This window comes from Dermacentor variabilis, chromosome 3, assembly GCF_050947875.1.
Source record: "Dermacentor variabilis isolate Ectoservices chromosome 3, ASM5094787v1, whole genome shotgun sequence".
Classification (NCBI taxonomy): Eukaryota; Metazoa; Arthropoda; class Arachnida; order Ixodida; family Ixodidae; genus Dermacentor; species Dermacentor variabilis.
Window position 1 is genome coordinate 124,601,642 of NC_134570.1, and position 26,118 is coordinate 124,627,759.

At 46.5% G+C, this 26,118-nt stretch overlaps 1 protein-coding gene across 3 annotated transcripts in view; it reads right to left on the reverse strand.

Annotated features, from left to right (window-relative positions):
- LOC142576262 (alpha-L-fucosidase-like) overlaps positions 1-26,118 on the reverse strand; it is a 49,809-nt gene that overhangs the window by 21,266 nt on the left and 2,425 nt on the right. For 2 of the 3 annotated variants that reach the window (XM_075686306.1, XM_075686308.1), the window contains one exon: positions 5,597-6,128. In XM_075686306.1, the coding sequence (XP_075542421.1) occupies positions 5,597-5,937 (341 nt within the window). In that variant the 5' untranslated portion in view covers positions 5,938-6,128. Of the gene's footprint in view, positions 1-5,596; positions 6,129-8,377; positions 8,575-26,118 lie in introns of those variants that run through there. The other variant, XM_075686307.1, reaches the window with a different exon arrangement.

The following is a 26,118-nucleotide window of genomic DNA, read 5'->3' on the forward strand; positions in this document are numbered from 1 at the left end:
TCTAGAATGACGTCATGAGCCGGACCACCGATGACTCCGCCAACGTAGAACATGCAGCCCGACCTTCGAGCTGGGCCGAACCCCGTCAGCGGGACTATTTTTTTCGTCGCGGAGGCATCCGCTGCCGCGCTTCGGTCATCTGGACGAGGCCTCTCCTGTCTTCAGCTGTACCCCGTTATAGACAGATATATTTCCATTGTAATCGCGTTAAAGAGATTGGAAGCGGTTTGAATGGTTGGAGATTCGCTGGAAGATATTTCCTAGACCGCCAAAAGTGTCCTTCGTATTGCAGCCAGAAGCGGAATCAATTTAAAAAAGTACATAAAACTGGTTTCATCTCTAAGGAGCAGAAGACGTGCCTAAATGCATAGTCGTTAACAGTATTTCCTTGCTGCACAAAAATTTGTAGAAACTTGGCAGGAGTATTTGATGTGCCGCTTTGCATTGTCTTGTATGTGATCATTTCATAGTAGAAACAAAAATGAAACAAATTTTAAACGCCTTCTTGGAGTAATAAAATTAAGTGTCTGCAAAGAGATTCTGGAAGATTTTTCCACAAGTTCTTTTTCGTGTTAAGGCATAGTGCAACTCGCTACTCATTTCCATTTAATTTAGTCATCATTTGTTCAAATAACTTGAATATTCTGCTGTAGGTTATCATATAAGTAGTCGAACTAATTAAATTTAGATAAATACTATAAGGCGACGTGGATGCAGCAAGGTTTTGCAACGCCGGTGAAAGGGTAGAGGAAAATAAAGTAGAACGCACAAAATGTTATTCTCTCAGTGCATTTCTCCCTTGAATGATATTTCCGCCCCCTAAGTCGCTCTACCCTCGTGTTCAATGCCTTGTATTTCCTTACACTGCACTACGCAGATTCCTCGAGAACTTACACGAACAAGCAAGACTATCTATCGGAACTACGTTGCCTACGTTGGTTGTACATGCACTGTGCTTAACTCCCTACGTATTGAAATAAAAGCAGACAATCTCAATTTGCTCATATTAGGATAGACGGACGCCACCTATTTATATTTAATGGAGCTAAAAAGCTACTAGTGGAGGTGAATTATGATATTCCTGAAAATGCCCGTGCAACGCTCTATTCCATGTCTTTGATTTTCGAAATGAAGACGTGTTGCCGGCTGCCACACGGCTGTTGACACTTGATTGACAGACGGCCGAGCCCCTGGCCTTGTGCACAGCACTCCTTTATTCTCAACTCGACATTCTCGCCGCTAATACATCTTCGCACGTTGCCACATCCACCCCCTTACGCCCCCTCCCCTTTAGAAGATGCCTCCGCGACGAAAAAAATAGTCCCGCTGACGGGGTTCGGCCCAGCTCGAAGGTCGGGCTGCATGTTCTACGTTGGCGGAGTCATCGGTGGTCCGGCTCATGACGTCATTCTAGAGTGCTCGCGCATTGGCGGAGGTTCGTGAGCATCTGCCTTCTATGGGGGCATGCCGCTGCCTTTTAAAGTTGCACCCGAATATAGCACTCCGAAATGAAATGAAACAGACTTCATACTCTGCGCTAACCCTGGCATCATACAAGATGTGGACGTGTTCGGCAAGGGGCGCTGCAGTGACCATAGGATGCTAAGAACCCGAATTAGCCTAGACTTAAGGAGGGAACGGAAGAAACTCCTACATAAGAAGCCGATCGAGGAGTTAGAGGTTGGATGCTCGGTATGAGCTGCACGTTCTATTCTTGGCGGCGATTACAGGCTATAATTTATGAGTGACATTTATTTGCCACTCAGTCCTGGTGACGACGTGCTAACACACTTATTTCTTGCTCTTTGTTTCAAGAAATCGTCGATTATCTCCCTTTCAGTGCGGTTTTTCGCCTTCCTTAGAAAGGTAGTTTTGTCCAGGAGTGGCACGCAACTACAGCGCTTGCAGTGGTCGGCCAAGTGCCCGCCCATGTTGCTGCTGACCGCCAACCGGTGCTCTCTCGCTCGATCATTAAAGCATCGTAACCGTTTGTCCAACATAAGCTTTTCCGGACTTTATGGGAATATTGTAAACTACATCGCTAACACAATCGGTGTAACGTGTTGCGTGCTTCTTTGAAGCATGTAGCCGGCAGCCTATTCGCCATCAGAGAGCAAATCTTAGCCCGTTTGCATGGGACGGAAAACGCAATGCCAACATTGTATCTGCCTGCGACTTTCTTTATATTGTGTGGCAGCTTATGTGTGTGAGTGCATCATTCGCTCCCTCGTATGCGAACACTTTCACAGGACAGCTTGAAGCAGACCTGCTGGAATACTACCCTTTAAAACCCCACACCTATCTGCGTTACATTGACGACGTATTTATAATATGGGAACGCGTCACAAGCACGTTAACTAACTCTACGCTAACCGACTCAATCGCTTTCAAACGACTCTACTAGTTAGATCAATTTCTTCGACACGATGGTCTACATAGAAAATGGAAAACTGAGAACAACACTTTACCGGAAGCCTACGGATAGCCAGCAATAATTAGACTACAATAGTCGTCACCCGCGACACTGCAATCAAGGAATTTTTGTCGCACAAGCGAAACGAATAAGAAGAATCTGCAGCGAAGACCACGATTATATCCACCACCTAAATGACCTTAAAAGAACGCTAGCAGAAAGAAACTATCCACAAGTTGCTCTCGATAGAGCTTATGATGTCGCGTCAAGATTGGAGAGACAGTCGGAATTAGCGAAGAAACAGCCTACACCAGAATCTGACAGACCACCAGCGTTTATAACAAAATATTCTAATGCGCTCCCAAACATAAGTAACATCTTATAAAAATACCACCCAGTATTATCAAGGAACGAGCGTCTGAGAAAAGCGTTCCCGGATGTACCAAGGGTTACCTATCGCTGCAAATGAAACATTAAAGACATGTTAGTGCACGCGAAAGTCAGCCAACATCATTCCCCTGTAATAAAAGCATGTTGTCACCCCAGGTGCAAAACCTTCAGGCACCTTCAAAGCGACATTAAAATTAAAAGCACCCCAAATTGTTATACACACGAACAGAAATCTAGCTTTACTTGTAGCGCTGTCCTGCGTCTCTGTCACGTCACTGTCTTTTTGAATTGCGCTAAAGTCTTTGCCATTATGAGTAAACAGTACCAACTAGCCCAAAAATCAGCTTTGTTACTTGTAAAAGTTCGGATGTGATTTATATGCTTGAATGTTCCTTCTCTAAGAAACAATGCATCGGTGAAACGGGACAATTAATGAACGTCAGATTAAACGGATATCGCGCGGACACAACTAAAAAGCTTGAATATGCCATCGCCGAGCATTGCAACCAGCCAGGTCACAACTTTGATGAACTTAAACTCCACAACTTCCAGTCAAATTGCCGTTCTCAACGAGAAAGAAAATACAGAGAATCATACCTTATCCATACGTTGAAGACATTGCAGCGAATTGGCAAAAATGAATACTTCTTTTTGGGCGAGTTGGCTCATCTTGAAACACACGGGTAACAGCGCAAACAGACGACCACAAGAAGGGAGACAAGTACGCATATGTGCGTATGTGTCTCCTTTCTTGTGGTCTTCTGTTTGCGCTGTTACCCATATGTTGCAATAAGCATAAGCGTTTCAAGCAAGCTTTAGAATCTATTCGCTATGCTATATTTCAAGCTATAGGCAACCACACTTACTTTGGTTGCTTGGTAGTTATTTTTTTTCTTTCTTTCCGTTTTTTTTATTTTTTTCTTTATTCATTTGTTCCGTTTCAATATTTTCTTAATTTTTTTTTGCCAGCACCGGTTTCTGCCGCTCCTGCTATTATCTCTTTCAGAGACACGATAGCCCACGACCTCCAGACACGCCGGCTGCCACACGGCTGTTGTCACTTGATTGACAGGCGGCCGTGGCCCTGGCCTTGTGCACAGCACTCCTTTATTCTCAACTCGACACTCTCGCCGCTAATACATCTTCGCACGTTGCCACATCCACCCCCTTACGCCCCCCCCCCCTTTAGAAGAACCCCACCTGTATATACTGTGGCGAGGAATGCATATGTCGCCTTGAAGAAGACAAGTCCACTTGTCGAAACGTTGGCTCCTGCTTTCACCGTATTCTCGTTTTACTCGTCCTAAATTTCCATCTCCCGCCTTCCCCCGGTTTTCCCCAGCTAATGTGCGTGTGGTATTACGTGCGTGTTCATTGTTTTGACTTCTGCACTTTTTTCCCGCGTTTTATCGTCTGCAAGAGCCTTTCGCGCACACCCGTAATAACGGACGGAGGAAGTCGAGCGTCTTCCAACTGGATAATGTGATTACTAAAACATGCGACGGGATTGCGCTCGCATGACTTCATTAATGCCGAATTGAGGCACGCGTTAGCTATTCCCCTCTTGATGAGTTCAGAATTTGCGCTGTCAAATTGTAGAAGGGCTTTTCTTAGCCCTTGGGTTTTACATCCAGCGCATGTGGGCCTTCGCGAACCAAGTTTACGGTCGAGAAATTGAATTCAGTTATCTTGTGGCAATTTCCACGTGAAATCTAATTCGCCCGACTTCAGAGCACACATTGATAAAGACATACCAGCTCGTTCTATTTACTGTACTTGTGCAATGTTATAAAAAGTAGGCAGGAAAATAACGTTAAAACAGTCAATCACGTTCGTGGGCCAGTAATTACTAACAGTTATCAATTATATTTTTGAATCAATTATGCTTATTTGTAATTGGTTACTTTTTTTCTGCAATCTGTACAAGTCTGCTGTGTATGGAGCTTATCGAATAAGTGCGAGGTAGTCCGTCGAAATCGCATTTTTATAACAATGTAGCGCCCTCTGTCGGTAAATTGAGGAGGCACGCATATCCGCCAGCGTTAGAAGACAAGAAAAATAAGGTGCGTGGTCCGCGTCTTTATCGCGGTATCACGGTGAGCACGGTATGGCGGGTAGAATTCTGCAGCAAAACAGCGGCAAACCAAGCCATCGAGGATGCCGTGCTGCTAAAATACCCTCAAGGTGATGCTCCAACCCATGTCATGGCGAACGCTTCCAGTGTGGCTTGGCGCTGTGCTCCATCAACGAGTTGGCTCCGAGTGGCACCCATCGGGCTTCTTCTCTCTGAATTCATCCTGGTGAAAGTCGTGGCAGCGTTTACGGCCGTGAGCTCCTTGCCAATTATACCAAGCGTCAACACATCCGACACATTCAAGCGTGCCTGCCGTCTCACATCTTTATCGACGTTAAATCGGCTTCTGTCACTTTGTAGTGCCATCTCTCGTTAACTTGAAGAGGCGCACTGGCATTAGAAGACAAATAAAATGAAGGTGTGGGGTCTGTCGCGTGCACGTATGCATAAAGGACACGGTCGGCAGGATGCGCTCGCACCACCAGACACGTTGACCTCTTTTACTTGTGTGCCGTCCGCACAGTAATATTTCAGAATGATAGCATCCCTGGCAGTAATAGCATTTGCTGCGACAAGATGCAACTGTGCGAATCGCTCAAACATACTGACTGCCACAAAACGCCTAAGTGACCTTGGCCATCGGAGCTCATCAACTGCTGATGTGTGAGCCAATTTTCCGCTGAGCATGGAAAAGGAAATGTGCGTGAAAGCGCGCTCACCTCGCGAAAATGTCGGCCCAGCGGTCGGGGTTGAAGAACTCGGCCCTAAACTGCGGAGCGAAATCCTGGTACTTGAAGTCCGGCCTGTAGTAGCACCTCATGAACTCCTCGTGCTCGGGATCTCCTTCGCGCCAGTTCCACCAGAACCACTCGCTCCCGAAGCCCGGCACAGAGTACACGCCCCAGTGGACAAAGACGCCGATCTTGGCCTCGTCGAACCACGAAGGCAAAGGCCGAGTATCCAGTGACGACCAGTCGGGGCTGTAGCGACCGGCCGAGGAAAAACCTGCCAGCGCCCAACAAATTATGAGAACAAGTAGACACGCCGTAGACAGGCTCATTTTTCTGTCCGGCACGTGGTTCACGTGGTATCCGTGCCGAGAAGTTGCTTCGGCCTCTCGAGAATCGCGGTATTGGTGGGCTCCTCCACCTCGACAATTAAGCCGTTCCTTCTTGAGTGTTCCAAGATCTGCCAGGTGAAACGAATAGCTGGACTTTGTGAATGCCAGCCACCGTTCGTCTAAAGGTCATCCTGCGCAGCCGTCATTCGAAAAGGTTACGCAATTGCGAGTACCCTCTATGTCACCTCAAACTGTTTCTACGCAATAACGGCACGAGAGAGCCCATTGTTTGCCATCTGTTCAACGCAGCTGTTCAATCAAATGCGAACAGAACTGCTCTAGTTCTGTAAGAGCCTTAGCTGTAACCGTGCTTTTTCTCCACATGCAAACTGCGATCAACACAAATGCACAGTGCATTTCGCTTACAGAAACATGCATTGGCAGAAGAGCACACAACGGTCAACGTTTGTTTATGACCTCTTTATAAAGACTTGAATCGTAGTCACAGATAATCGATGAGAAGACGAGTGACGTACCACAGGACGCTGCGCAGCTCAAGAGGACGTTACTGGTACTTTCGACGCTGGTCGCCTTGTTAGGAAATGGAGGGGTACATAGGAGGCGGACTGTATTAAGTATGTTCATCTATATTTATTGTAGAGTGCCTCCTTCTCTTTGAAACACTTCTCGTTAAATGCGACCAAGCTTCGAGCGGTACAAAATCGAGCTGCCGTTTTATCTGGGGCTCACCAAGATAGCAAACTGAGACCACCTGTGTGGAACGTCACACGTGTTAACAACACTAAAAAAATCCCAAACACAATACTCGAATTGTGCTGGCCCATGCAACTGTTGTGTGCTTTTCGTGCTCTCTGTCTAGGCTATTTCACAATTTGAGTTTGAGCTTACTTGCAGCAAACACCAACAAAGGCAATGCTACGGGTGACCAGGAGAAAAAAAACTTGTTTAGGACATCTTCAGGAACTTGGACACCACAACAATGAGCAGGACATGCAGGTTTGGTGAAGAGCGCAATACAATGCGACAGCACACAGTGCAATGCAACAACATTTCATCTTGTAGGTTCTATAAATTAGACATATGCTTTAAAAATAGAGAGCAAAAATAAAACAACTTAAATTGGACATGACACCATAGCAGAGCCATAAAGCACAAGTGACCAATTTACCGATGTTTGCATATACTGAGAACTGCTAATCGGTGAAGCGCACAGGGCTATCTAGGTTTGTTCATAGAGAGAGACTTAGGTATTAAAGATCTCTTGCGTTAAAGATCGCAATTGTGACACATTCGCTGTACATGATGAGGCGGACACCATGTGCAAATCATTGCTATTACAGTGATTTAATCGTTCTTGGGCCTAAACACGCTGAAACGTAATATCCAATTACTCCAACATTTCTGCTTAGCACCCACATCGAGAAGCGCCACCTCAATACCAGCGGCGAAATAAATTGATGACCCAACTAGCATTTTTGTCACTCTTTACATGCCTCACTGCTGAAACGAGGTGTTGTAGTTTGTCCGATAATTTAACGAAGTAGCTAGGAAAATGAAGAGAGGCATGGTTTTTGATGCAGACATTACCAGGAACAAATCAGAAAACGGCAGGAAGGCTATCTTTCTCAAATGATAACGTCACTGAGCATAAGAAAGCCTAGAGACGATGGGCATCAAATATTCACTCAACAGAACTACATCCTTTTGGTTAACATTAGGTTGCACTAAATATAATACGGAATTAATCCGGGTAATACTGTGCGAATAGTTCCCTGCATGTATTAGAGTTCTTAATTATTTTCACTTAATATTTTTAGCACTTTTACGCTGCGGTCATGTTTAGATACCTCGAATGAAAGGTCTCTTACACGCTTACCAGGAACACGAAAAAAGTGCTTATACTTCAGTAAGTATAAACACAGGATTACACAATTCACCATATTCTAAATACAATCCCACGAGATTTCAAGATTTCATAAGTAATGAAGTGATTATTTAGTAAGCTTTAAGTTCATACTAACTACGTTATGTCTTTATGAAGGGACGTAGGCCAAAAATTCCCTGTCAGTGAACAAAAAGTCTACTTTCAGGCCGATGAACGAAAACACACTGTAGAATAAAGGTTGGATCAATAGGCTTAAGGTGCCTCAGACAGAACTGCTGTCTAATACGGGTGTCACAGGGCGCACTTTTGATCGCGATCAAGCCCGATCGGGATCGAATTTCTTGGTCGTGATTGGCTCCTTTGCATAAAATGCGCGAGAGAGCCAATCGCAGTCGCGAATTTCGATCCGGATCGGCCCCGACCGCGATCAGAAGTGTACGAGTGAAACCGGTATCAGGCGCTTAATTTGTTCATTTTTTTTCATTATTTTCATTTTCGCCGTTCATACTCGTTCCAGCCAAATAGAAAGCCTACCTCTAGATGCGTGTCCAGTAGTTTTCTCGGCCGTTTGATTACTCGCGTCCCGTATTTAGCAGAACTTATACGCAGGCTATAGAATGATGTGAATGCTAACACTTGTTTACATCCGCATTTCAGGTATGACGCAGTCTTGAACAATCGCCACGAAAGCAACAAGTCTTACATCGTCGCTGCGGACTGCAGGCTAGCTACGCATACACTTTCAATGGAAGTGCCCAGTCCTCGCTCGCGCATGACTCAACGCGGAGTAAAACAATAGCCTGCTCAGATAAATGTCGTACTTTTTTTCGAGCGAACGTTATTTATTGCGGGAGCAATTGTGCAGACGCTTAAGGCACCGACGTCATTGTTATGCGGCCATGATATTGGCGCTCATGCGCTTCCCACGCGTGAGAGGGCTGGAAGGTGGCCTTCTGAGGGCACAGAACGCTTGGCTGCAAAGGCAACGAAACGAGATGGACGTGCCATCCCGCTGCGCTAAGTCGGCTCAGCCAGGGAAGCGATCTGGCTACTTCTATTGGCCACGAGCGCTGTGCGCGCACACATTCTTAAGCATGAAATGATTTTAGCTCGCGCTGTCGGCGACCTTCAAGTGACCTTGAGCCAAAGGCCACAGTGCACTCAAACCAGTGCATCCGGGCAAGTTGCAGAAACGCCTTTCTGGTATAACCCCTGGACCGAGTTTAATGAAATTTGTTGCATATGAGAGGCAAAGTTGAGCTGTCTTGCCTGTTGGAAGCGTAATTTCAATTTAGGGGCTTAATTTTGTAAATTTTTTTCGAAAATTCGTGTGTGACGAAAATGGAAGCACGAAGTTTACATATTAATAGCTCTGCATCAAGGACAGATATCGCGGTTCTGTGAACAGCATCTATTAGATCATTCAAAGCGGACCAATTCAATACGTCAATTTATATCTTACGTGAGTTTGTTACGTTGTGTGCTAGGGTTCTGTAAAACCTGCATTTCCATGTCACTGAATTTTTTTAGATTCTTGTGTAACATATCAATTTTGTCCACGTTAGATGTACCATTACATGCAATTCATATTGTCGCGATGCAGAACAGGACGTGCATCTTGGGCGTGGGCAGGCTTATGGGGCTTATGGCGTAACCGTAACAGCCATTGAGCAACTACGGCGGTAACCCGCAGTGTTGTCTGAACAAACCAATCAAATGCTCCCCTCGTTCATAGGAGGTCAATTTTGTTTGCTTGAAAAACGAATAACATTGCCTGCACTGAGCTGTTTGTCTTGTCTAATTGGCTCACAAGAGGCGAGGAGCATGCTCAAGTGGAGAGGGATTGGATGGGGCCGAGCCACTGCACTGAATATCGATAGCCGGATGGAGAGGGTGGTGCAGGCGTCTGCGATTGGTCCGCTTTCTCTTACTGAGCTTGCGGTGGCTCGCCGACAATCGCGACGGCATGCAACGGAAGCTTAAGAATGACGCTAAAACGGATCCTCAGCAAAGAAGAGTCGGCAGAAAGAGGTCGTAAACGTGCCGAAAGTTCTCGAAAACGCTACACGGCCAAGCAAAAACTTTTATTACACGCAAATAAACCCATGCTCTCCGGCAGGGGCGAGTAGCGAGTGTCGGAGCGATCGGCGGCAGCCATCTTTTATTCCTTTCGGAACGGAACAGCCTGCGGCTATTCAAAAGAAAATTCAGTTTTGTTCGGCATATTAATGCATATTTAACGCGTACACGTCACTTCGACGCGGTGAGTTTTTGTGTTTTTGTGACGTCGCGTGACAGACAGGGGAAGGGGGTGCAGCCCAAAAACTTTGGGCCAATAGTTGGGGGGCTAATGGCAAAAGGCGTTGAATCATAAATAACTATTATTGTTTTGTTCGGTCAAATTATGCATAATGAGTGTGTACACGTCATATTAGATGGGGAGCTATGGCGGTTTTCGTGACGTCGCGTGACAGACAGGTGAAGTGGGGGTGTCAAAAAAGTTTTTGACCAATCGCGGTGGGCGTAGTGCAGAATTGGAATAGAAAAGTTTGGAATAGCTTTATGTTATAGCGCCCCATGCTGCTGATATGAAATGTAAAGGCCATGAAAAGAACAAGTTGAGGACAAATATTTTAATGAAACTTTGTTAACCTCCCAGCCTTTTTGCTATTTGCATCTCTCTCTCTCTCTCTCATTCAAGAACCTTGTTTACATTTTGGTACATATGCAACGACCAGGGAAAAATCTCAAAGGCGCTATCCTTTGTTAGAATGTATTGCGCAGGAGCAGCTGTCATCGGTCGTGTATTGTGAGCAATTGCAACAAAATTATAGTTGCAACAGAAAGATCTCGGGAGGTACAAACCGGGTGTTATTTTTAAATTATGGGGTTCCACTTTCTGATTATGAGGCACGTCGTAGTAGAGGACTCCGAAAATTTCGTCCACCTGGAGTTCTTTAACGTGCACCCAAATCTAAGCACAACGGGTGTTTTCGCATTTCGCCGCCATCGAAATGCGGCCGCCCTGGCCTGGATTCGATCCCGCGACCTCGTGCTCAGCAGCCCAACTCCATAGCCACTGAGCAACTACGGCGGGTAGTGTGATTTTTAAAGATGAAAACCGGGAAGGAATCGTAGGTGTTGTCTCACAGCCCAATATTTGGGATTTTTCCGTTATCATTTAGAATGGATTACCACAACGATGGTCTCGTCATGAATGCAAACGCGCTATTGAAACAAGTGAAATACCTACCAGGAACATGTAATGTCAAAGATAGCTGCTCGCAAATCATGTGACGAGATAATCTCTACAGATATTCGTTTTCAGACATCATTAATGCATTTAAAGGAAGCCGCATTGAGAAAATCAACATAGAGAGACGTGTCTGGCGATCCCTTTTTGTATTTTGTTCTCTTGACTTTAACAAGACGAAAAAACTACAAAAGATAGTGCACAAGGGCATACTTCGCAGGAGGTTTTATGTTTTTCCTTACCTTACAATGCAGCCATTGTTATCATATGCATTGAGATCATTTTTCTTGTCCATATGCCGGGCCTTTCTTTCTCGTCTGTTGTTCTGTTTTACTTGTTGCGGATGTAGGCTCTTTTGACGAAATGAATTGTATTGCCAGCGAGACGATTTAGCAGCCCTTTTCTCATCCTAAGTAACATAATCGGGTAAACAATTTGAAACAGAACAGCGCGGTTTTGACGAAGACGAGCAGAGAGAAAAGACGCGGACGAGCGCTGACTTGCAACTGAAGTTTATTGCTTGGAACGAGGAAAATATACCAGCTTTAACCAACAGGAGAAACCAAAAAAAAATCCATACGTATATTCACAGTCAATTATACATGCTGCACTGTACAAGGGAGATAACTGTAATCATCATATCCCAGCCGCTAAAAATGCCAGTTCTTTGGACGTAATCGATAAGGAGGGGCTACTGACGCATGCATCTTTTCAAACATCAAACATGAAAATCAATTCGTCTCTTTTCAAGAGGGAGCTGTCTACGCCATTCTGTTGTCATGTGACAGGCTTTATGTCGGTCAAACGGGGAGATGCCTTAATGAACGCCTGAAGGAGCACAACAACAATGTGCATAATACTGTAAAAGGGCGTCTTGGCGTCCACTGTAGAGACTGCGACAGCAGGGCTTGCCACCCTGACCTTACTCGAACACAAGTTTTAAGAAAACGTAGTAACCAACTAACGCGTCAAATCATCGAAGCAGCGCACATCTCCTGGTCATAAGACGCATGCGTCAGTAGCCCCTCTTTATCGATTACGTCCAAAGAACTGGCATTTTTAGCGGGCGGGGGGGCGGGGATATGATGATTACAGTTATCTCCCTTGTTCAGTGCAGCATGTATGATTGACTGTGAATATATTTATGGTTGTTTTTTTGTTGCTCCTATTGGTTGGAGCTGGTATATATTCTTCGTCCCAAGCAATAGCAATAAACTTCAGTTGCAAATCAACGCTCGTCCGTGTCGTTTCTCCCTGCGTGTCCCCGTCAAAACCGCGCTGTTCTGTTTCAAATATGGCTTACCAAAACGGCCAAACGTCCGCTTTAACGGGTAAACAACCTCTCAGCGTCAATGCTACCGCTCGCAATGCAGAGCAATGTTAACGCTGCGTTAATTAGTTTTCTAGCGCATTGGCACGTTTCTATGGTGTGCAACACGATTGGAAATGCAATGCAATGCGTTATCGCCATATACATGTAAACGCGGCTACAAAAGAAAAGCAACAAGCTATCGTTCACTCGAGGCCTTCAGCATCTGTACACTATATATATATATATATATATATCGGTTCTCGCTTCAGTTTCAGACGAAAAGTCGCATATACCATATTCATATTATAATATGATGAACAATATATCATCATGACATGCTCGCTGAAAGTGGGCAGCGTTCATTAGTTTCGTAACACCTACATTCATTATTATTATGTAGGAAAGGCCAATCTTCTAGGGATTTCCATAAATTTTGTTCAAACGAAAAACAGAGAGGTTTTCTGGCGTATATTTGCACTCTAAGAAAAGTTTACACCCTTTGGAGTGCCCCTTCTGCCGCACAACGATAATCATCTGCCTTGACGCGTTTCCTTTCTTTAACGCTGCGATCCCGGTACTTTCCAGTAACGAACGGCACGCGCGTTATCAGCATGATAGCATTCCTGACAGGAAAGTAGCGGGCGCGGCGTTTTCAAGAAAGGAAACGCATCAAGGCAGATGACGATTATCGTTGTGTTGCAGAAGGGGCACTCCAAAGGGTGTAAACTTTTCTTAGAGTGCAAATATAAGCCAGAAAACCTCTCTGTTTTTCAATAAAAAAGCTTACTCTCTCGATCTCTTTCTCCTCTCTCTCTCTCTCTCTCACTTATATGTATAGTCTCATGTCTATACCCTGGACGCTCGATGGAAATGCACACGGGTAGTGATACCACCACTTCATTTGTGTAGGGGGCCAGCTCTATTCTCTAGTGAATTACAGAGTGAAACAACAAACTGTATTAAATATCTTGAATACAACGAACATATAATTCAGTCATTAAAGGAAATATTTCCACGCATTTTTTTCTCAGTAGGTTGGTGCGTCTGCTCGAGCGGATTCTTACCTGTATAGGTGGGCATGTCCTGGAGACAGTGCAATTGTAAACTGCTCTCATCCCAGAGATGGCGTCCATGGCGTAGTAGAAAGTGGGTGACAAGAGTGAACCGGGGTCGCCTCGACGACGTTTATCGCGCGGTGTAGGTTTCCGCGTTTTTATAATTTACCGGAGAGGTACGTAAGCGAGTTGTTGCAAAAATGTATCGCAGTATGTGGCCATTCTTACGGCACTTACCCGCTTCACAAATACTCCACTCCGCATGGTGGTGGTGGTAACAACTTTATTGAGATTCTGCTCAGTTATCTGGCAGGCCCGAGTCCTAGGATGGCCCCTCACGAGGAGCGACCCTTTCGGCCCAGGCAACGAGGGCTTTTTGTCGTTTTTCATCCGGCGTTCTGAGCAGCTCCTCCCACGTCTGTTGTGAGGGAGCTGGCAGGAGCGACCTGGGAGGGGGTAAGCCCTCGCACCCCCAAAGAATGTGATTTTGGGTAGCCAATGTTTGATTTGTGCAATTTTGACATATTGGGTTCCATTGCCCGTTGGTAATTATGGATAGCCAATGTGGGTTGGGGAACGATTTAGTTTGGATTCGACGCAGGATCGAGGCTTGCGCTCGCGTGAGGCTTGCGTTTGGAGGCGGGTAAATTCGCCTTTTTTGCTTGTAATAGTTTGTTATTTCCTGGTATGTCGTCGGTGCCTCATCCATGGGATCCGAGTCTGAGGGGCACATCTCCCGGTTGATTAGACCTCGGGCTACCCAGTGCGCCTCCTCATTCCCTTGATTCCCCGAATGGGCAGGGACCCATACGAGTTCAACAGTGTTTTCGTTATTAAAGTCCCGTAGGACTCGCGCTGCACATACGCCTATGCTGCCTCTCGAAAAGTTGACTATTGCCCTTTTGGAGTCGCTTATGATTGTTTGCACGGAGGGATTCATGATGGCCAAAGCAATGGCAGTCTCTTCCGCTTCCACGGTGGACGCTGTTTTTATGGTCGCGGCGTTGAGGATACTTCCCTCTCCGGTCACGACGCTCACTACGTAAGTTTGGTGATTTTGCTTTGCTGCATCGACATAAGCGGTGTGCTGGTTGTTTTGGTACCTTTCCTGAAGGGCCTTGGCTCTGGCAGACCGCCTCTTGTCGTGTCTCCCAGAGAGCATGTTCTTGGGTAATGGTTTTATAACCAAACGGCTTTTGACCGCACCGAGTAATGTTGTTCTTCCTGCTGAATTCATAACGGGATTCAGCCCGAGTTTACTTAGAATAACTCTGCCAGTTGCGGTGCGGGAGAGTCGTTCACGTTGGGCTGTTTTATGGGCCTCCACGAGTTCGTCTAGGGTATTGTATATACCTAGCTCAAGTAATCGTTCAGTGTTCGCATACCTCGGGAGACCAAGGGCAGCTTTATGAGCTGTGCGAATGACGCTGTTAACCTTTTCCTTGTCAGAAAGGCGTAGGTGGTAGTAAGGGAAGGAATACACGACGCGACTGATCAGGAAAGCCTGCGTCAAATGGCAGATATCAGCCTCCTTCATACCGCGGTGTCGTGTGGCTACTCGTCTGATTAGGCCACATATTTGGCGGGCTGTCGTCCGTAATCGGACAATCGCCTCAGAATTATGGGTGTTATGTTGAATTAACATGCCCAGGACTCTTATAGTCAGTACGGGCGGAACTGGGCCGTCTTCCATACTGACTCGTATAGGGAAGGTGGCGTCCCTTTCGGAGGCGTGTTTGGTTGATTTATCACGGATGACGAGAAGCTCCGATTTCGTCGGCGAGCACGCTAGACCATTCTGTCGCACAAAATTTTGTACGGTATCCGCGGCCGCTTGTAATGCTTCCGTGATTTCTCCATCGGAACCGCTATTGGTCCAGATGGTGATATCATCGGCATAGATGGAGTGTTTGATATGCGGGATGCTTTCCAGTAATGGAGGCAGGTTTCGCATGGTCACATTGAAAAGGAAGGGGGAGAGGACCGCACCCTGAGGGGTGCCCCTTGTACCTAATTGAAATTGTCCGCTTTTAATGTCCCCAAAATGTATTTCTGCAGTGCGATCCTTGAGAAAGCTTGTAATATAGCTATAAGTGCGCTTCCCGACATTCATTTGGGCTAGATTTGTGAGTATTGAAGCATGTGACACATTGTCGAACGCTTTACTCACGTCCAGCCCTAGAATTGTACGGGTGGCTCTTATAGGGCCCGGATGTAGGATATCGTGCTGTATTTGCCACATAATGTCTTGAGTGGACAGATTTGATCTGAAGCCTATCAACGTATGGGGCAGCAGCCCATTGCTTTCAGTGTACTCGTTTAGCCTGTTAAGAATGACGTGTTCCATAACCTTCCCCAGGCAAGAGGTTAAGGAGATAGGGCGGAGATTCTCTAGCTCCAGCTTCTTGCCTGGTTTGGGTATGAAAATTACGTTTGCATGTTTCCAGCTGGTGGGTATAGTTCCCTCTTTCCAGTGGATGTTGAAAAGATTTGTGATTTCGGTAACCGACTGATCGTCTAGGTTCCGTAGCATTTTATTGGTGATGCGGTCCTCGCCAGCCGCCGCTGTTGTCTTGATGTTGTTTAGGACAGCACGTACTTCAGATTCCATAATGTCGCTGTCTAGTTCCCTGTTTTCCTTTCCGGTATAAGCTACGGGTAGAGGAATATCGGTGCTTGTATTAAAGTAGCGGTTTTTTAGAGCTTCAAAAAGGGCATCATTATCTCCCGGGAAAGAGTGTATGATCCTCTGAAGGTTCTTTTGTGATGCTGTTTTAGTCTGACTAGGGTCAAGTAGGTGTTTAAGCAGGAACCAGGTGTTTTTGCACCCTAGCTGGCCATTAAGGCGGTCGCATAGCTGGTGCCAGTGTTCCTGACTGAGCTTTCGTGAGTATTTCTCGATATCCCGTTCCAGTTGCGCGATGCGTCTGCGTAGGCCACGGTTGTGTTTCTGCGCGAGCCAGCGCTTCTGCAAACTCCGCTGCGCAGACCATAGATGGACCAATTTAGCATCTGGAGCCGGGCCGTCCTCCTCCTGGTCTACCTCCGTCGTCGAGTTAGCTGCGTGTTTGAGAAGAGTGGATATCCATTCTTCAAGGTTTGTAATGGTTGCGGGTTCGCGTCTATTGCGAACATACCGGAAAGCGTCCCATCTAGTGTGCTTAATTTTCACCTTATTTCGCTTGTAGCCTCTGGAGGGTACCGTAATGGAAAGAATGTAATGGTCGCTACCAACGTTTAGTTCGGTATTCTCCCAGATGGCATTGTCTATGTTCCTGGTGAAAGTCAAATCAGGCGAGGTGTTTTGACTCACGCTATTGCCTATGCGGGTTGGTCTTTCAGGGTCAACAAGAAGAGTAAAACCAAGGTCTTGAGCGGTCTCCCAGAGTTTAGTGCCCTTCTTTTGACATTTTTGGTAGCCCCAGGCCGAATGGTGCGCGTTAAAATCTCCCAGCAGCACGAGTTGTGCATGCTTTGCAGCTTTATATGCTTTGCCTATTAGTGTAGCTACTGCTAGGCTTTTATCCCTAGGGGGGCTATAAACATTCAGAATGTAGAGCGTTTGGTCCGATCGTCGTTTTGGCAGGATTTCAACGAAGGTGTATGACACCTCCGTGAATTCAAGGTTTAATTGGTTGGCGGTCAGATTTCTGTTCACCATGATCGCCGTGGCCGGAGAGATATCTGGAGCGGTAATTTCATTGTAAGCCGCAAAACCTGATAATTTTGCCGCTATCCCAGTTTCCTGAAGGGCAACTATGTCAGGTTTGGTTTGGTGATTTTGAAGCGTGTATTCCAGAGACCTGCGTTTACGGCGGAAGCCCCTGCAATTCCACTGCCAGATTACGATTGGTGCTTTGGCCATAACGTTTGTTTTTGCGGTTCCATGCACGGTGAAACCGTGCTAGGTGCTTTTGTGAGCACTCCGGAAGCGCGTTGAGTCACAGAATCGCGTAGCATGTTTGGTTCTGGCGTTGGTGCAGGCGGAGTTACCACCTGAGGCTGAAGGTAAGGTTGCGGTTGGGATTGGGGTTGTGCCGTGGTTAATCCAATGTGGGACATAACTGCAGTCATGGCGGAGCTAAGAGCGGCAACACTTTCTACCAGCTGTTTGTTTTGGGCGGCTTGCTGAGCAACCATACTCTCGATCACGCGTTCCAGTTTTGAAATTCGGGGGTCCGGCGCGGCGACACTCTCGACGGGTACTGCGGCGGGGCCTTCCGCCTTCCGTTTAGTGCGGCGCGCACCATCTACCTCCATGTCGTTTTCTGCATCCGCTCCACGCTTAGCACAAGCCACGATCTCGCTCGCGTTTTTTGTGCTGGGGGCATTACTAGGAGTATGTCCATTTTCTAATTGTCGAATTTTGTTATTAGCTGCAGCTAATTGTTGTTGGAGTAATTTCATTTGCTCCGCCAGCTCCCTTACCTGCCGGTTTTGGGGCAGCTTCTTCCGGGGCTTCGGCTGAGGCTTGGCTGTTCCCCAGGCGACTTGTGTGCTCTTGGAGCTCGAGCGGTCTCCAGGTGGCCGGGACGCCGACCGGTGCCTCACGCTATCGCTCCGGCCGCGAAGAGGTGGAAAGGACTCGGTTCGGCTCTGGCCGCTCACCTGACCCCGCTCCTGTGGTCTGGACGTTCTCGCCGACGCCTTCTTGCCGTTTTCGTCTCCTCCACATGGTGACGGCGTGGTGTTAGCATTGGCTGGCTTGGCGGGCTGCTTTTTTCGGATAAACCGATATTTGCAACTCCTGCTGCCGGTCGGGTGGCCTCCACCGCATACTACGCAAGAGGGAGAGCAGGTTGGCTTTTCTCCGTTGGGTGGCGAAGGGTGTTCTTCCCCGCAGCGCCGGCATCTTGGTTCTGTCGGTCGGGGTTGAGGGCACACGTCTGCTCGGTGCCCCAGCTTCCAACAGTTGAAGCAGGCCTCCGGCCGTTCTCGGAACGGGAAGACTTCAAACGTGAAAGCCAGGTAACGTACGAATTTCGGGAGCTTGACTCCGGCGAAGGTGATCACGAAGTGGCGAGTCGTGCCCATTCTCCGCGCGTTCACAATTGTCAGGTCAGGATTTCTGTTGCGAAGCTCGGCGTAGATGGTTTGGTCCGTTTCATAGCTGTATGCCCTGTACACCACCCCTCGCACCGAGATGTCGTGCGCCGGAATGTACGTTGTCACAGGCGTATCAAGCTTATGCTGAGCGTGCTGCAGCTTTGTGATGTTGTAGTAGGCCTCGGCACGCTGCCGGTCCGGGGTACTGACCGTGATCGTGTTGTTGGTGGGGTGGATCCTCACCTGGTGAATAGGGAGGGCTTGGCGAACGTCGAGGTTGGCGGCGGCGCATATCGCGTCCGCGAGTACAGCTGGCCCAACCTCGGTCAGGTTGACGGCACCTTTCGGTCGAAAGACCACCTTGTAATCGTCCACTGGTAAGCGTGGCATGGGTCGACGGCGCACGATCGGAGGCGGGCGGGCCCGTCGTCGCGGTATCGGTGTTGGCTCACCCTTCGGCGAGGCTTCGCCGTTGTCGGGCCTCGATGCGGCTCCGGTCCGGCGTCGATATCTCTGCTGCATGTCCAGGGCCGTCTTCCACGTCCCGTCAAACAGCTCGGCTGGGTCAATGTCTTCGCCTTCTACGGCGTACTCCATGGCTGGGCTCGGGCGAGGCGAGGCAGGCAAACGCCGCACAACGCGGCCGCGGCGGAGGCGAGACGCCGGTTGCCCTTAGGCAAGCGTGGCGCCCCGGCTTGATCAGGATAAAAGGGCTAACTGCCAAACAACTGTTACTTGCAGGGGTCTTCCGCTGGTAAAATCGGGTGCCAGATGAGTTAGGGAAGATCCATAGCAACTTTCGTGGTCATAGGTAGCCCGGTTGCGGTGAAATTGTAGAAAATATGCGGACGGGTGAGATGTGTTCCACAAGAGAAGCACTTCGTCTTTCTCCACTCCGCATAGGTTCCAAACTGAGCGTTGGATCTGAACCATTTTTATTTTCCTTGTCGTCATCATTGGTACGCCACGCTTCGACCATAAAGCGCACTTCATTGTTATCTCTGAATAGTGCTACACTGTCTGAAAATTTTGTTGCACGCTGGCAAATAACCACAATGTAAGGAAATGTCACGCGATGCTACACTGGTCAACGAACGCTTGGGTTCAGGTAACCTCTGCCTTACCACTACTGTGACCGCCACTAAACTAGTCCCCGCCACTAAAATAAAGTTCATAAACCAAGTCCATACGGTATTATGCGAGCTTGTTCGTATGGTTTGCATAACACACGTCCTGTTTTTTCTTGGAGTTCAGAATATTTCTTTTCTGCACGGCAGTGCATATTTTTGGCAACTTATTTGAAGTCGTGAACATATCGTTCGCCTGGTATCGATTCCCTACATTTATACATGTGATAGAGAGAGGATGTTAGGAATACTCATGACTATAGAGAGAGAGAGAGAGAACAACTTTAGTAAATATGCCTTACTCATGACTATGCTTTTTTTAAACTCTCAAAGCTATCTATAACCAAGTGCGAACTGGAAGACGTGCATCTTCAAACGTTCAGAAATAGTTGTTGCGGCAATACGTGGACTTCTATTAAACGCCTACCCTGTATACTAAGGCCTATATTGTGCGCAGACAACTTGGTGAGGGCGGACTTAAATGCGAACTCACATGGTATTCTACACTGTTCTGTTGGTGCGTTAACTTATTCATTACAGCAAGAAACGTGACCATTTTCTTTGCTTTTATGATTTACCTTTTTATTTCCAGACTGAATGTTATGGCCTGATCACTGGTGTGTTGAACGGATGTGTGGTAGGAACAATTGATCATGCAATTTTTTTTAATTATCATGTGAATGAAGCACCGCAAGGAAAACGAATGAAAGTGATATCTTATTTTTAGTAGAAGTACTGAGAGTTTAAAAATCTGAAATATACAAAATATACAAATTATTCCTAGTTCAGAACGTCTGTGGTCAGATCACGCGAAAAGAGAAAAATTATTTCGGAGATTTGTTTTCGTCGATATGAGCCGTAGTCAATCCCATGCTACGAGGAATAGCAGTAGCTTCGCAAATGTTATAAGGGCTAAGTTCCTATTGTGCAGTGACCATTTCTATTTACTCAACGTAGCAGGCGCCTGGGTTGTTCATTACTGCATTCTTTAAGCTCGCAAAGCAATGGTTGTCAGGTCGGGAAGCACGCAGAAACCAACACATACTTGATTATTGCGTTCGATCACATTTTCTGTGCAGGCAAAGTGGTCTAGCATGCGTTCAAATGGTGCTGGCGCGTCCACGTGCTGTACACTTATGTGGACCGTTGTACATTATTGTACAGCAATGAATAAGGGCAACTGCACAGGCTGTGTCCAAGTTGTAATATATTAGACAGCCAGTCAAGTTTCGGTGGAAGGTCGGTCTGAAATCCAATGCGTGTTCTTGCGCGAGTTAAATCCCCACATGACGGAAAGAACTGCTGGTAACAATTTGTACATACGCTGTTAATGAAGCACTGATGTATAAAAGCAACCAACGAGGCGAAGGGGGAGGAGGGAGGGGGTGAATAAAGTTGCACTCGGTGTTATTTGAACACAATTATGAAAATACCACACACTCATGAGTATCTACCGTCGTTCCAGACATTGTTAACACTAGCTATACGTCGGATCAAATATTGACGACCTAGCTGAGACAAGATTCTGTGTCTTCAATGATGCTGTCATTTAAATGTTACCTTACCGAGTGGACAAAAGCGCGCATTTTTGAAGCATTGGAGGCTAGTTTCGACGATACCTCGAGTCGAAGTTTTATTTTTCTAAACTCCTCAATCTGCCATAAATGTTGCCAAATGGGACAAATAGTTCAGTCGTCATATCAGACGGTGCACGATGTTGCTAGTAGAATAATTTGCACACAAATGTTTACCGACACGTAAAAAAAATCTGTCCAAGAAACTAATCTATTTCTATAAGTGCGGCAACCAAAGGGTTCATTAAATGAAGGCCTGGGACCTCTAAGCCCGCGAAGAAACTCGCAAGCCTCTGATAGCCCTAAACAATTTATTGTGATAGCGTTTCTACGGACAATCTTGGTTTCGTTTCTACTGTGTCACGGCATCATGACGCAGAAGGTGGTCAACCTGACCCTGCAATCTCCTCAGATATTAAAACGAAACTTACTCAAGAAAGGCTGCGACACTGAAGTTATTTATGGCGCTTTGAGGCTCCCGTGCATTTTTTTCTATGGTGCAGAGGGCTAGGCATTCCATTTCACACACACACACACACACACACACACACACACACACACACACACACACACACACACACACACACACACACACACACACACACACACACACACACACACACACACACACACACACACACACACACACACACACACACACACACACACACACACACATACAAAAACGAAATGTGGTATTATTTTAGTACCTTTGAATGCTCAACATTGCCATTACACTCAAAAGTGCTTCGACTGGGGCTAGTTAGTATGACATGACTGAAGTTGAATTGAAGCGCGCTCTTAAACAAATGTACACCTTTTGGGGCTTACCTTGCCACACAGCGATAATCGTCATCCGCCTTGCTTGCATTTCCTTTCTTGAAAACACTGGGCCCGCTACTTTCCTGTCGGGAATGCTCTGTCTTGCTGATAATGCACCTGCCATTCGTGACTTCGAAGTACCAGGCTCACCGCGTTAAAAAAAAAAGGTAATGCGGACAAGCCTGATTACGATTATTGTTATAAAGCAAGATAAGCCCCAAAGGGTGTACATTTGTTTAAGGGTGCATTGAAGTGAGCACACACCGACACTGACGAGAAAACAAGAACTGAACACGGACTTTGCGCAAGATCCGTGTTGCTCTCTTTGTGATAATAGATATTTGCGTTCACAGACATATTATGAACGCATGGAGTCGATGCTGGGCCAAGATTGTGTTAACGGCTGATAATAAGTACAGAGAGTTACGCGCCTTCGTGCAAAAAAAAAAAAGTCAAGACCATGCATGGAGTTAAAATGGTTGCACCCATTGGTGTGTGTACTTGTCCCGCAACCATAATCATCATCTGCCTTACTTGCGCTTACTTTCTTGAAAACTCGGCGCTCGCTACTTTCCTGTCGAGAATGCTCTGTCATGCTGATAACGCGCAAGCCGTTCGTCACTTGGAAGTGAACACACACTAGGCAGTAAGTAAGGCACACTAGGCTGACAGCGTTAAAAAAAAGGAAATACGGGCAAAACAGATGAGGGTTATCTTTGACGAACAAGGTAGGCCCCAAATGGCGTAATATTTTTAAATGTGCAGTAGAACTGTAGGAAAAGATGTGCAGCTCAGAAAAGATAACACTCGGACAGACGCGTTATGTTTTTTTTTTTTTTTAAGAATAAGGGGGGCTAACGCTTTCAAAAAGCTGTCTCACCAACGACTGCTACAAAAAAATTCTTCCATTTAAGCTGCAGCCTCGTATTTTAAAAGCGATTATGAAACTCCTTACTTACTAGTTATTCCGCGACTATTGAAGACGTGTCTTACAAAAAAGATGTTTGTGTTCCTTTTTTTTTGTATGGTCTGTCACGTAGTCTACCACACACAGCGGAGTACTATAGAACTCTTCATCGGGTGACGTGGAAAGGGCGCGCGGCGAGCCTTTCCTCCTCCCTGGCCTGGGCGATCCTGCGCGACGCTCTTTGAATGTGTTGCCGTCGCGCGCTGCGGAACGATTGGGATATGCCTTAGGTCGCTGTTCGTGAAAATGACGTGACGTCAGTTCATACAAGCTCGTCGCGTAACCGCTGTATGTAGCCTCTCGGTGCAGCGGTGACCAGAATGTGAGGAAATTTCTCTCGGCTGCGCCAACACGCGACGCGTACCATCAGCCTCAACGTGTGTATGCCCTGCAAGCCATCTTGGCTTTACCCGCTTTTGCTCGAAGAAGAGCAGCGCCGTCTACGAATTTGCCAGCCTGAACTGGAATAATGTTCCGGCTCTCCGAGCGCTTGGCGTGGAAACTAAAGCATAAGAGCGGATGCTTGTGTACGGCCAACGCAATGTAACCTTGAAACACCTAAGCGCCAGTCGGTACAAAATAATTTTGCCAGACACCGGCATCGTTCTCGAGCATTTCAAGTCTAGTAGACTTGAAATCACTATGCTATGTCTATGCTAGCCAACTGCAGGCAGCGCAGCGCAAAGCTCTTCGCCTTTGTTCTGTTGCTCAAAGTGACGATAGCACCAAAGCTAGTCCTTTACTCTATTATAACACGATTGGCTAGCGGATGGGCCGGCGTTTGTGTCGCGGTATGGTGACGAAGCGCCGATGAGAAGGCGACGGAATCGTAGACGTAGAGAGAACGTGTTTTGACTGTTCTGACCTTGGTTTGTTCACTGTAGTAGGCTGGCGCCGTAGCGTTACCTGGTTTTTCAAACTTCAGAGGAGCAACGAGAAGGTATTACTGATACAAGCACATTACTAAGTACATGTTTTATGCTTAGAACCTTCAAAGCACGTAAAAGACATGGCGAGCCTACAAATAACCTTAAGTAGGGCTTTGATTAAAATGCATCGCGATTCTGCATCTACTGATGCTTTCTTGTAGAAAGACATCGGGCCGGCGTTTACAGGTCCACCGGTTATATAACCTACACGTATGGCCTGCCCAGCTCGACTATTTTCTCTTAACGTCGAATAGAGTATCGGCTTTCTCCGTTCGCTCACTGATCCGCACTGCTCCCTTCCTGTTTCTTACCGTTGCACATAACATCTTCCGCTCAGTCGCTCTTCACGTGGTCAGTATGTAGATGCAACTTACTACTTTGTTGCAGCTGCAGCTTCTTGGACGCGCTTCCATGTGCAGTGCGAGCCTTAAAGGTGTAAAGTGCAGCTGCACACATGAGCTGTTTTTTTTTATAGCCTGCCAGTAACTTTTCTGTACTAGTGATGCAGAGTGCAATGGGAAGACGGCTAACTGCTTGCATAACGCATTTTGATCACTCTATAGACAGTTGTGCTTCTAGTGGCTTGACAATCAAATTTTACTGAGGGCTTCATTACGCATTGCTCGTTTATGCACTCATTGAAATGTGTGTTTCAGGACATTTGAGAACACGAACTTACCTGTAGTAGAACCCATTGCTGCTTCCTGGATGTAGTCTGCTGTCGCAAAAAAAGAAAGTAAGCGCAAAGCCACGCAGTAACAACTGCTGGCGCGCGCTTCGGAATAAGCGGCACGTCAACATAAAATATAATGACGCATACTGGTATAGGAGGCCACAAGCTTCCCAGCTAGCACCGCAGCAGACGTGCTAATAAGTAATTGAAAACGTTCAGCAATCGTGACTGCCGATGCAGCCTTTCGAAAGAGCGAGAGAGTTGGCAAGTACCTATCGTCTGCGAGAAAAGTCTCGCGTTCGCAGCGAGCAGGCGTCATAGCAGGCGACGCTTGTAGCATGTCGCTCAAAGGCGCAACACCTTGTCCCAATTTGACAATACAAAATTTTTATTTACATAAGTATTTGATGAGTATTTTTTACATAAGCACATGCACGGTTGTTGTTGCTGTCGTAAAAATAAATAATTATTCGTTGGCGCTAAATCGGGAACAGAATTGCAGAACTATGCAAGCCCTGGTTTGGTCTGGTGGAAAACCGAGCTTTGATGTCAAATTCACAAAAGCTTTATGTAATGTATTGCACATTATATAAAATATTGTAGAAATAAAATGCGATTTTACGCGAGAATATCTTAATATAGCTTCGTTTTTGTCTGCCGCCAGAAAACGCCACTAAATATCGAAGCCAATCCGAAGCCTGTACTTCCCATCATTCCCATGTAGGTTGAGGCAACGCTCAGGAGAGCCCTTTGTGACTCTGTCACCGTTACATGCATAGATTTTCTGTTACTATTTTCTTTCTTTCGTTTTTGGCCTAGGGGACGTGCACAAGCCGATTACCTCTTCTGAGGGCCTGGTCAGCAACGGAAGTAAATGCAAAAAATAATCTCTATCTGGTCAACGCTCAGACCTGCTTTAGATTACCTCTTCTGAGGGCCTGGTCAGCAACGGAAGTAAATGCAAAAAATAATCTCTATCTGGTCAACGCTCAGACCTGCTTTAGATTACCTCTTCTGAGGGCCTGGTCAGCAACGGAAGTAAATGCAAAAAATAATCTGTATCTGATCAACGTTCAGACCTGCTTTACTCAAGGGCTTCATGTAAGGCCCATTAATTTGAACAACATGGATTAGTTCCGTTCTCTTCGCAAGCTCGCATTAAAGAAAAACATCCGAAGTCATTTATTTCATTATGCACACAGCACTTTATGTCACGCCATTGCCTCTTAGCTAAGATTTGGAGAAACCATAATGGAACGGAATATAGGCCAATGTGCACGGCCAATTCGGAACTCGCGAAACCCACTGCGTCGTCTCAGTGGCTATAATGGCCTGCTGCTTTGCCTGAGGTCGTGGGTTTAAACCCGACAATTACGGTCGTTCTTTTTCTTTTAATCGACAACTACAGGCACGTGTATCTTTCCATTGTAATTAACAGTAAGAAGCCCCAGATTAAGATTATTCAGTCTCCTCGACTATGGCACCCCCCATTGGCCCCTGTTTAGATACGGGTCGCT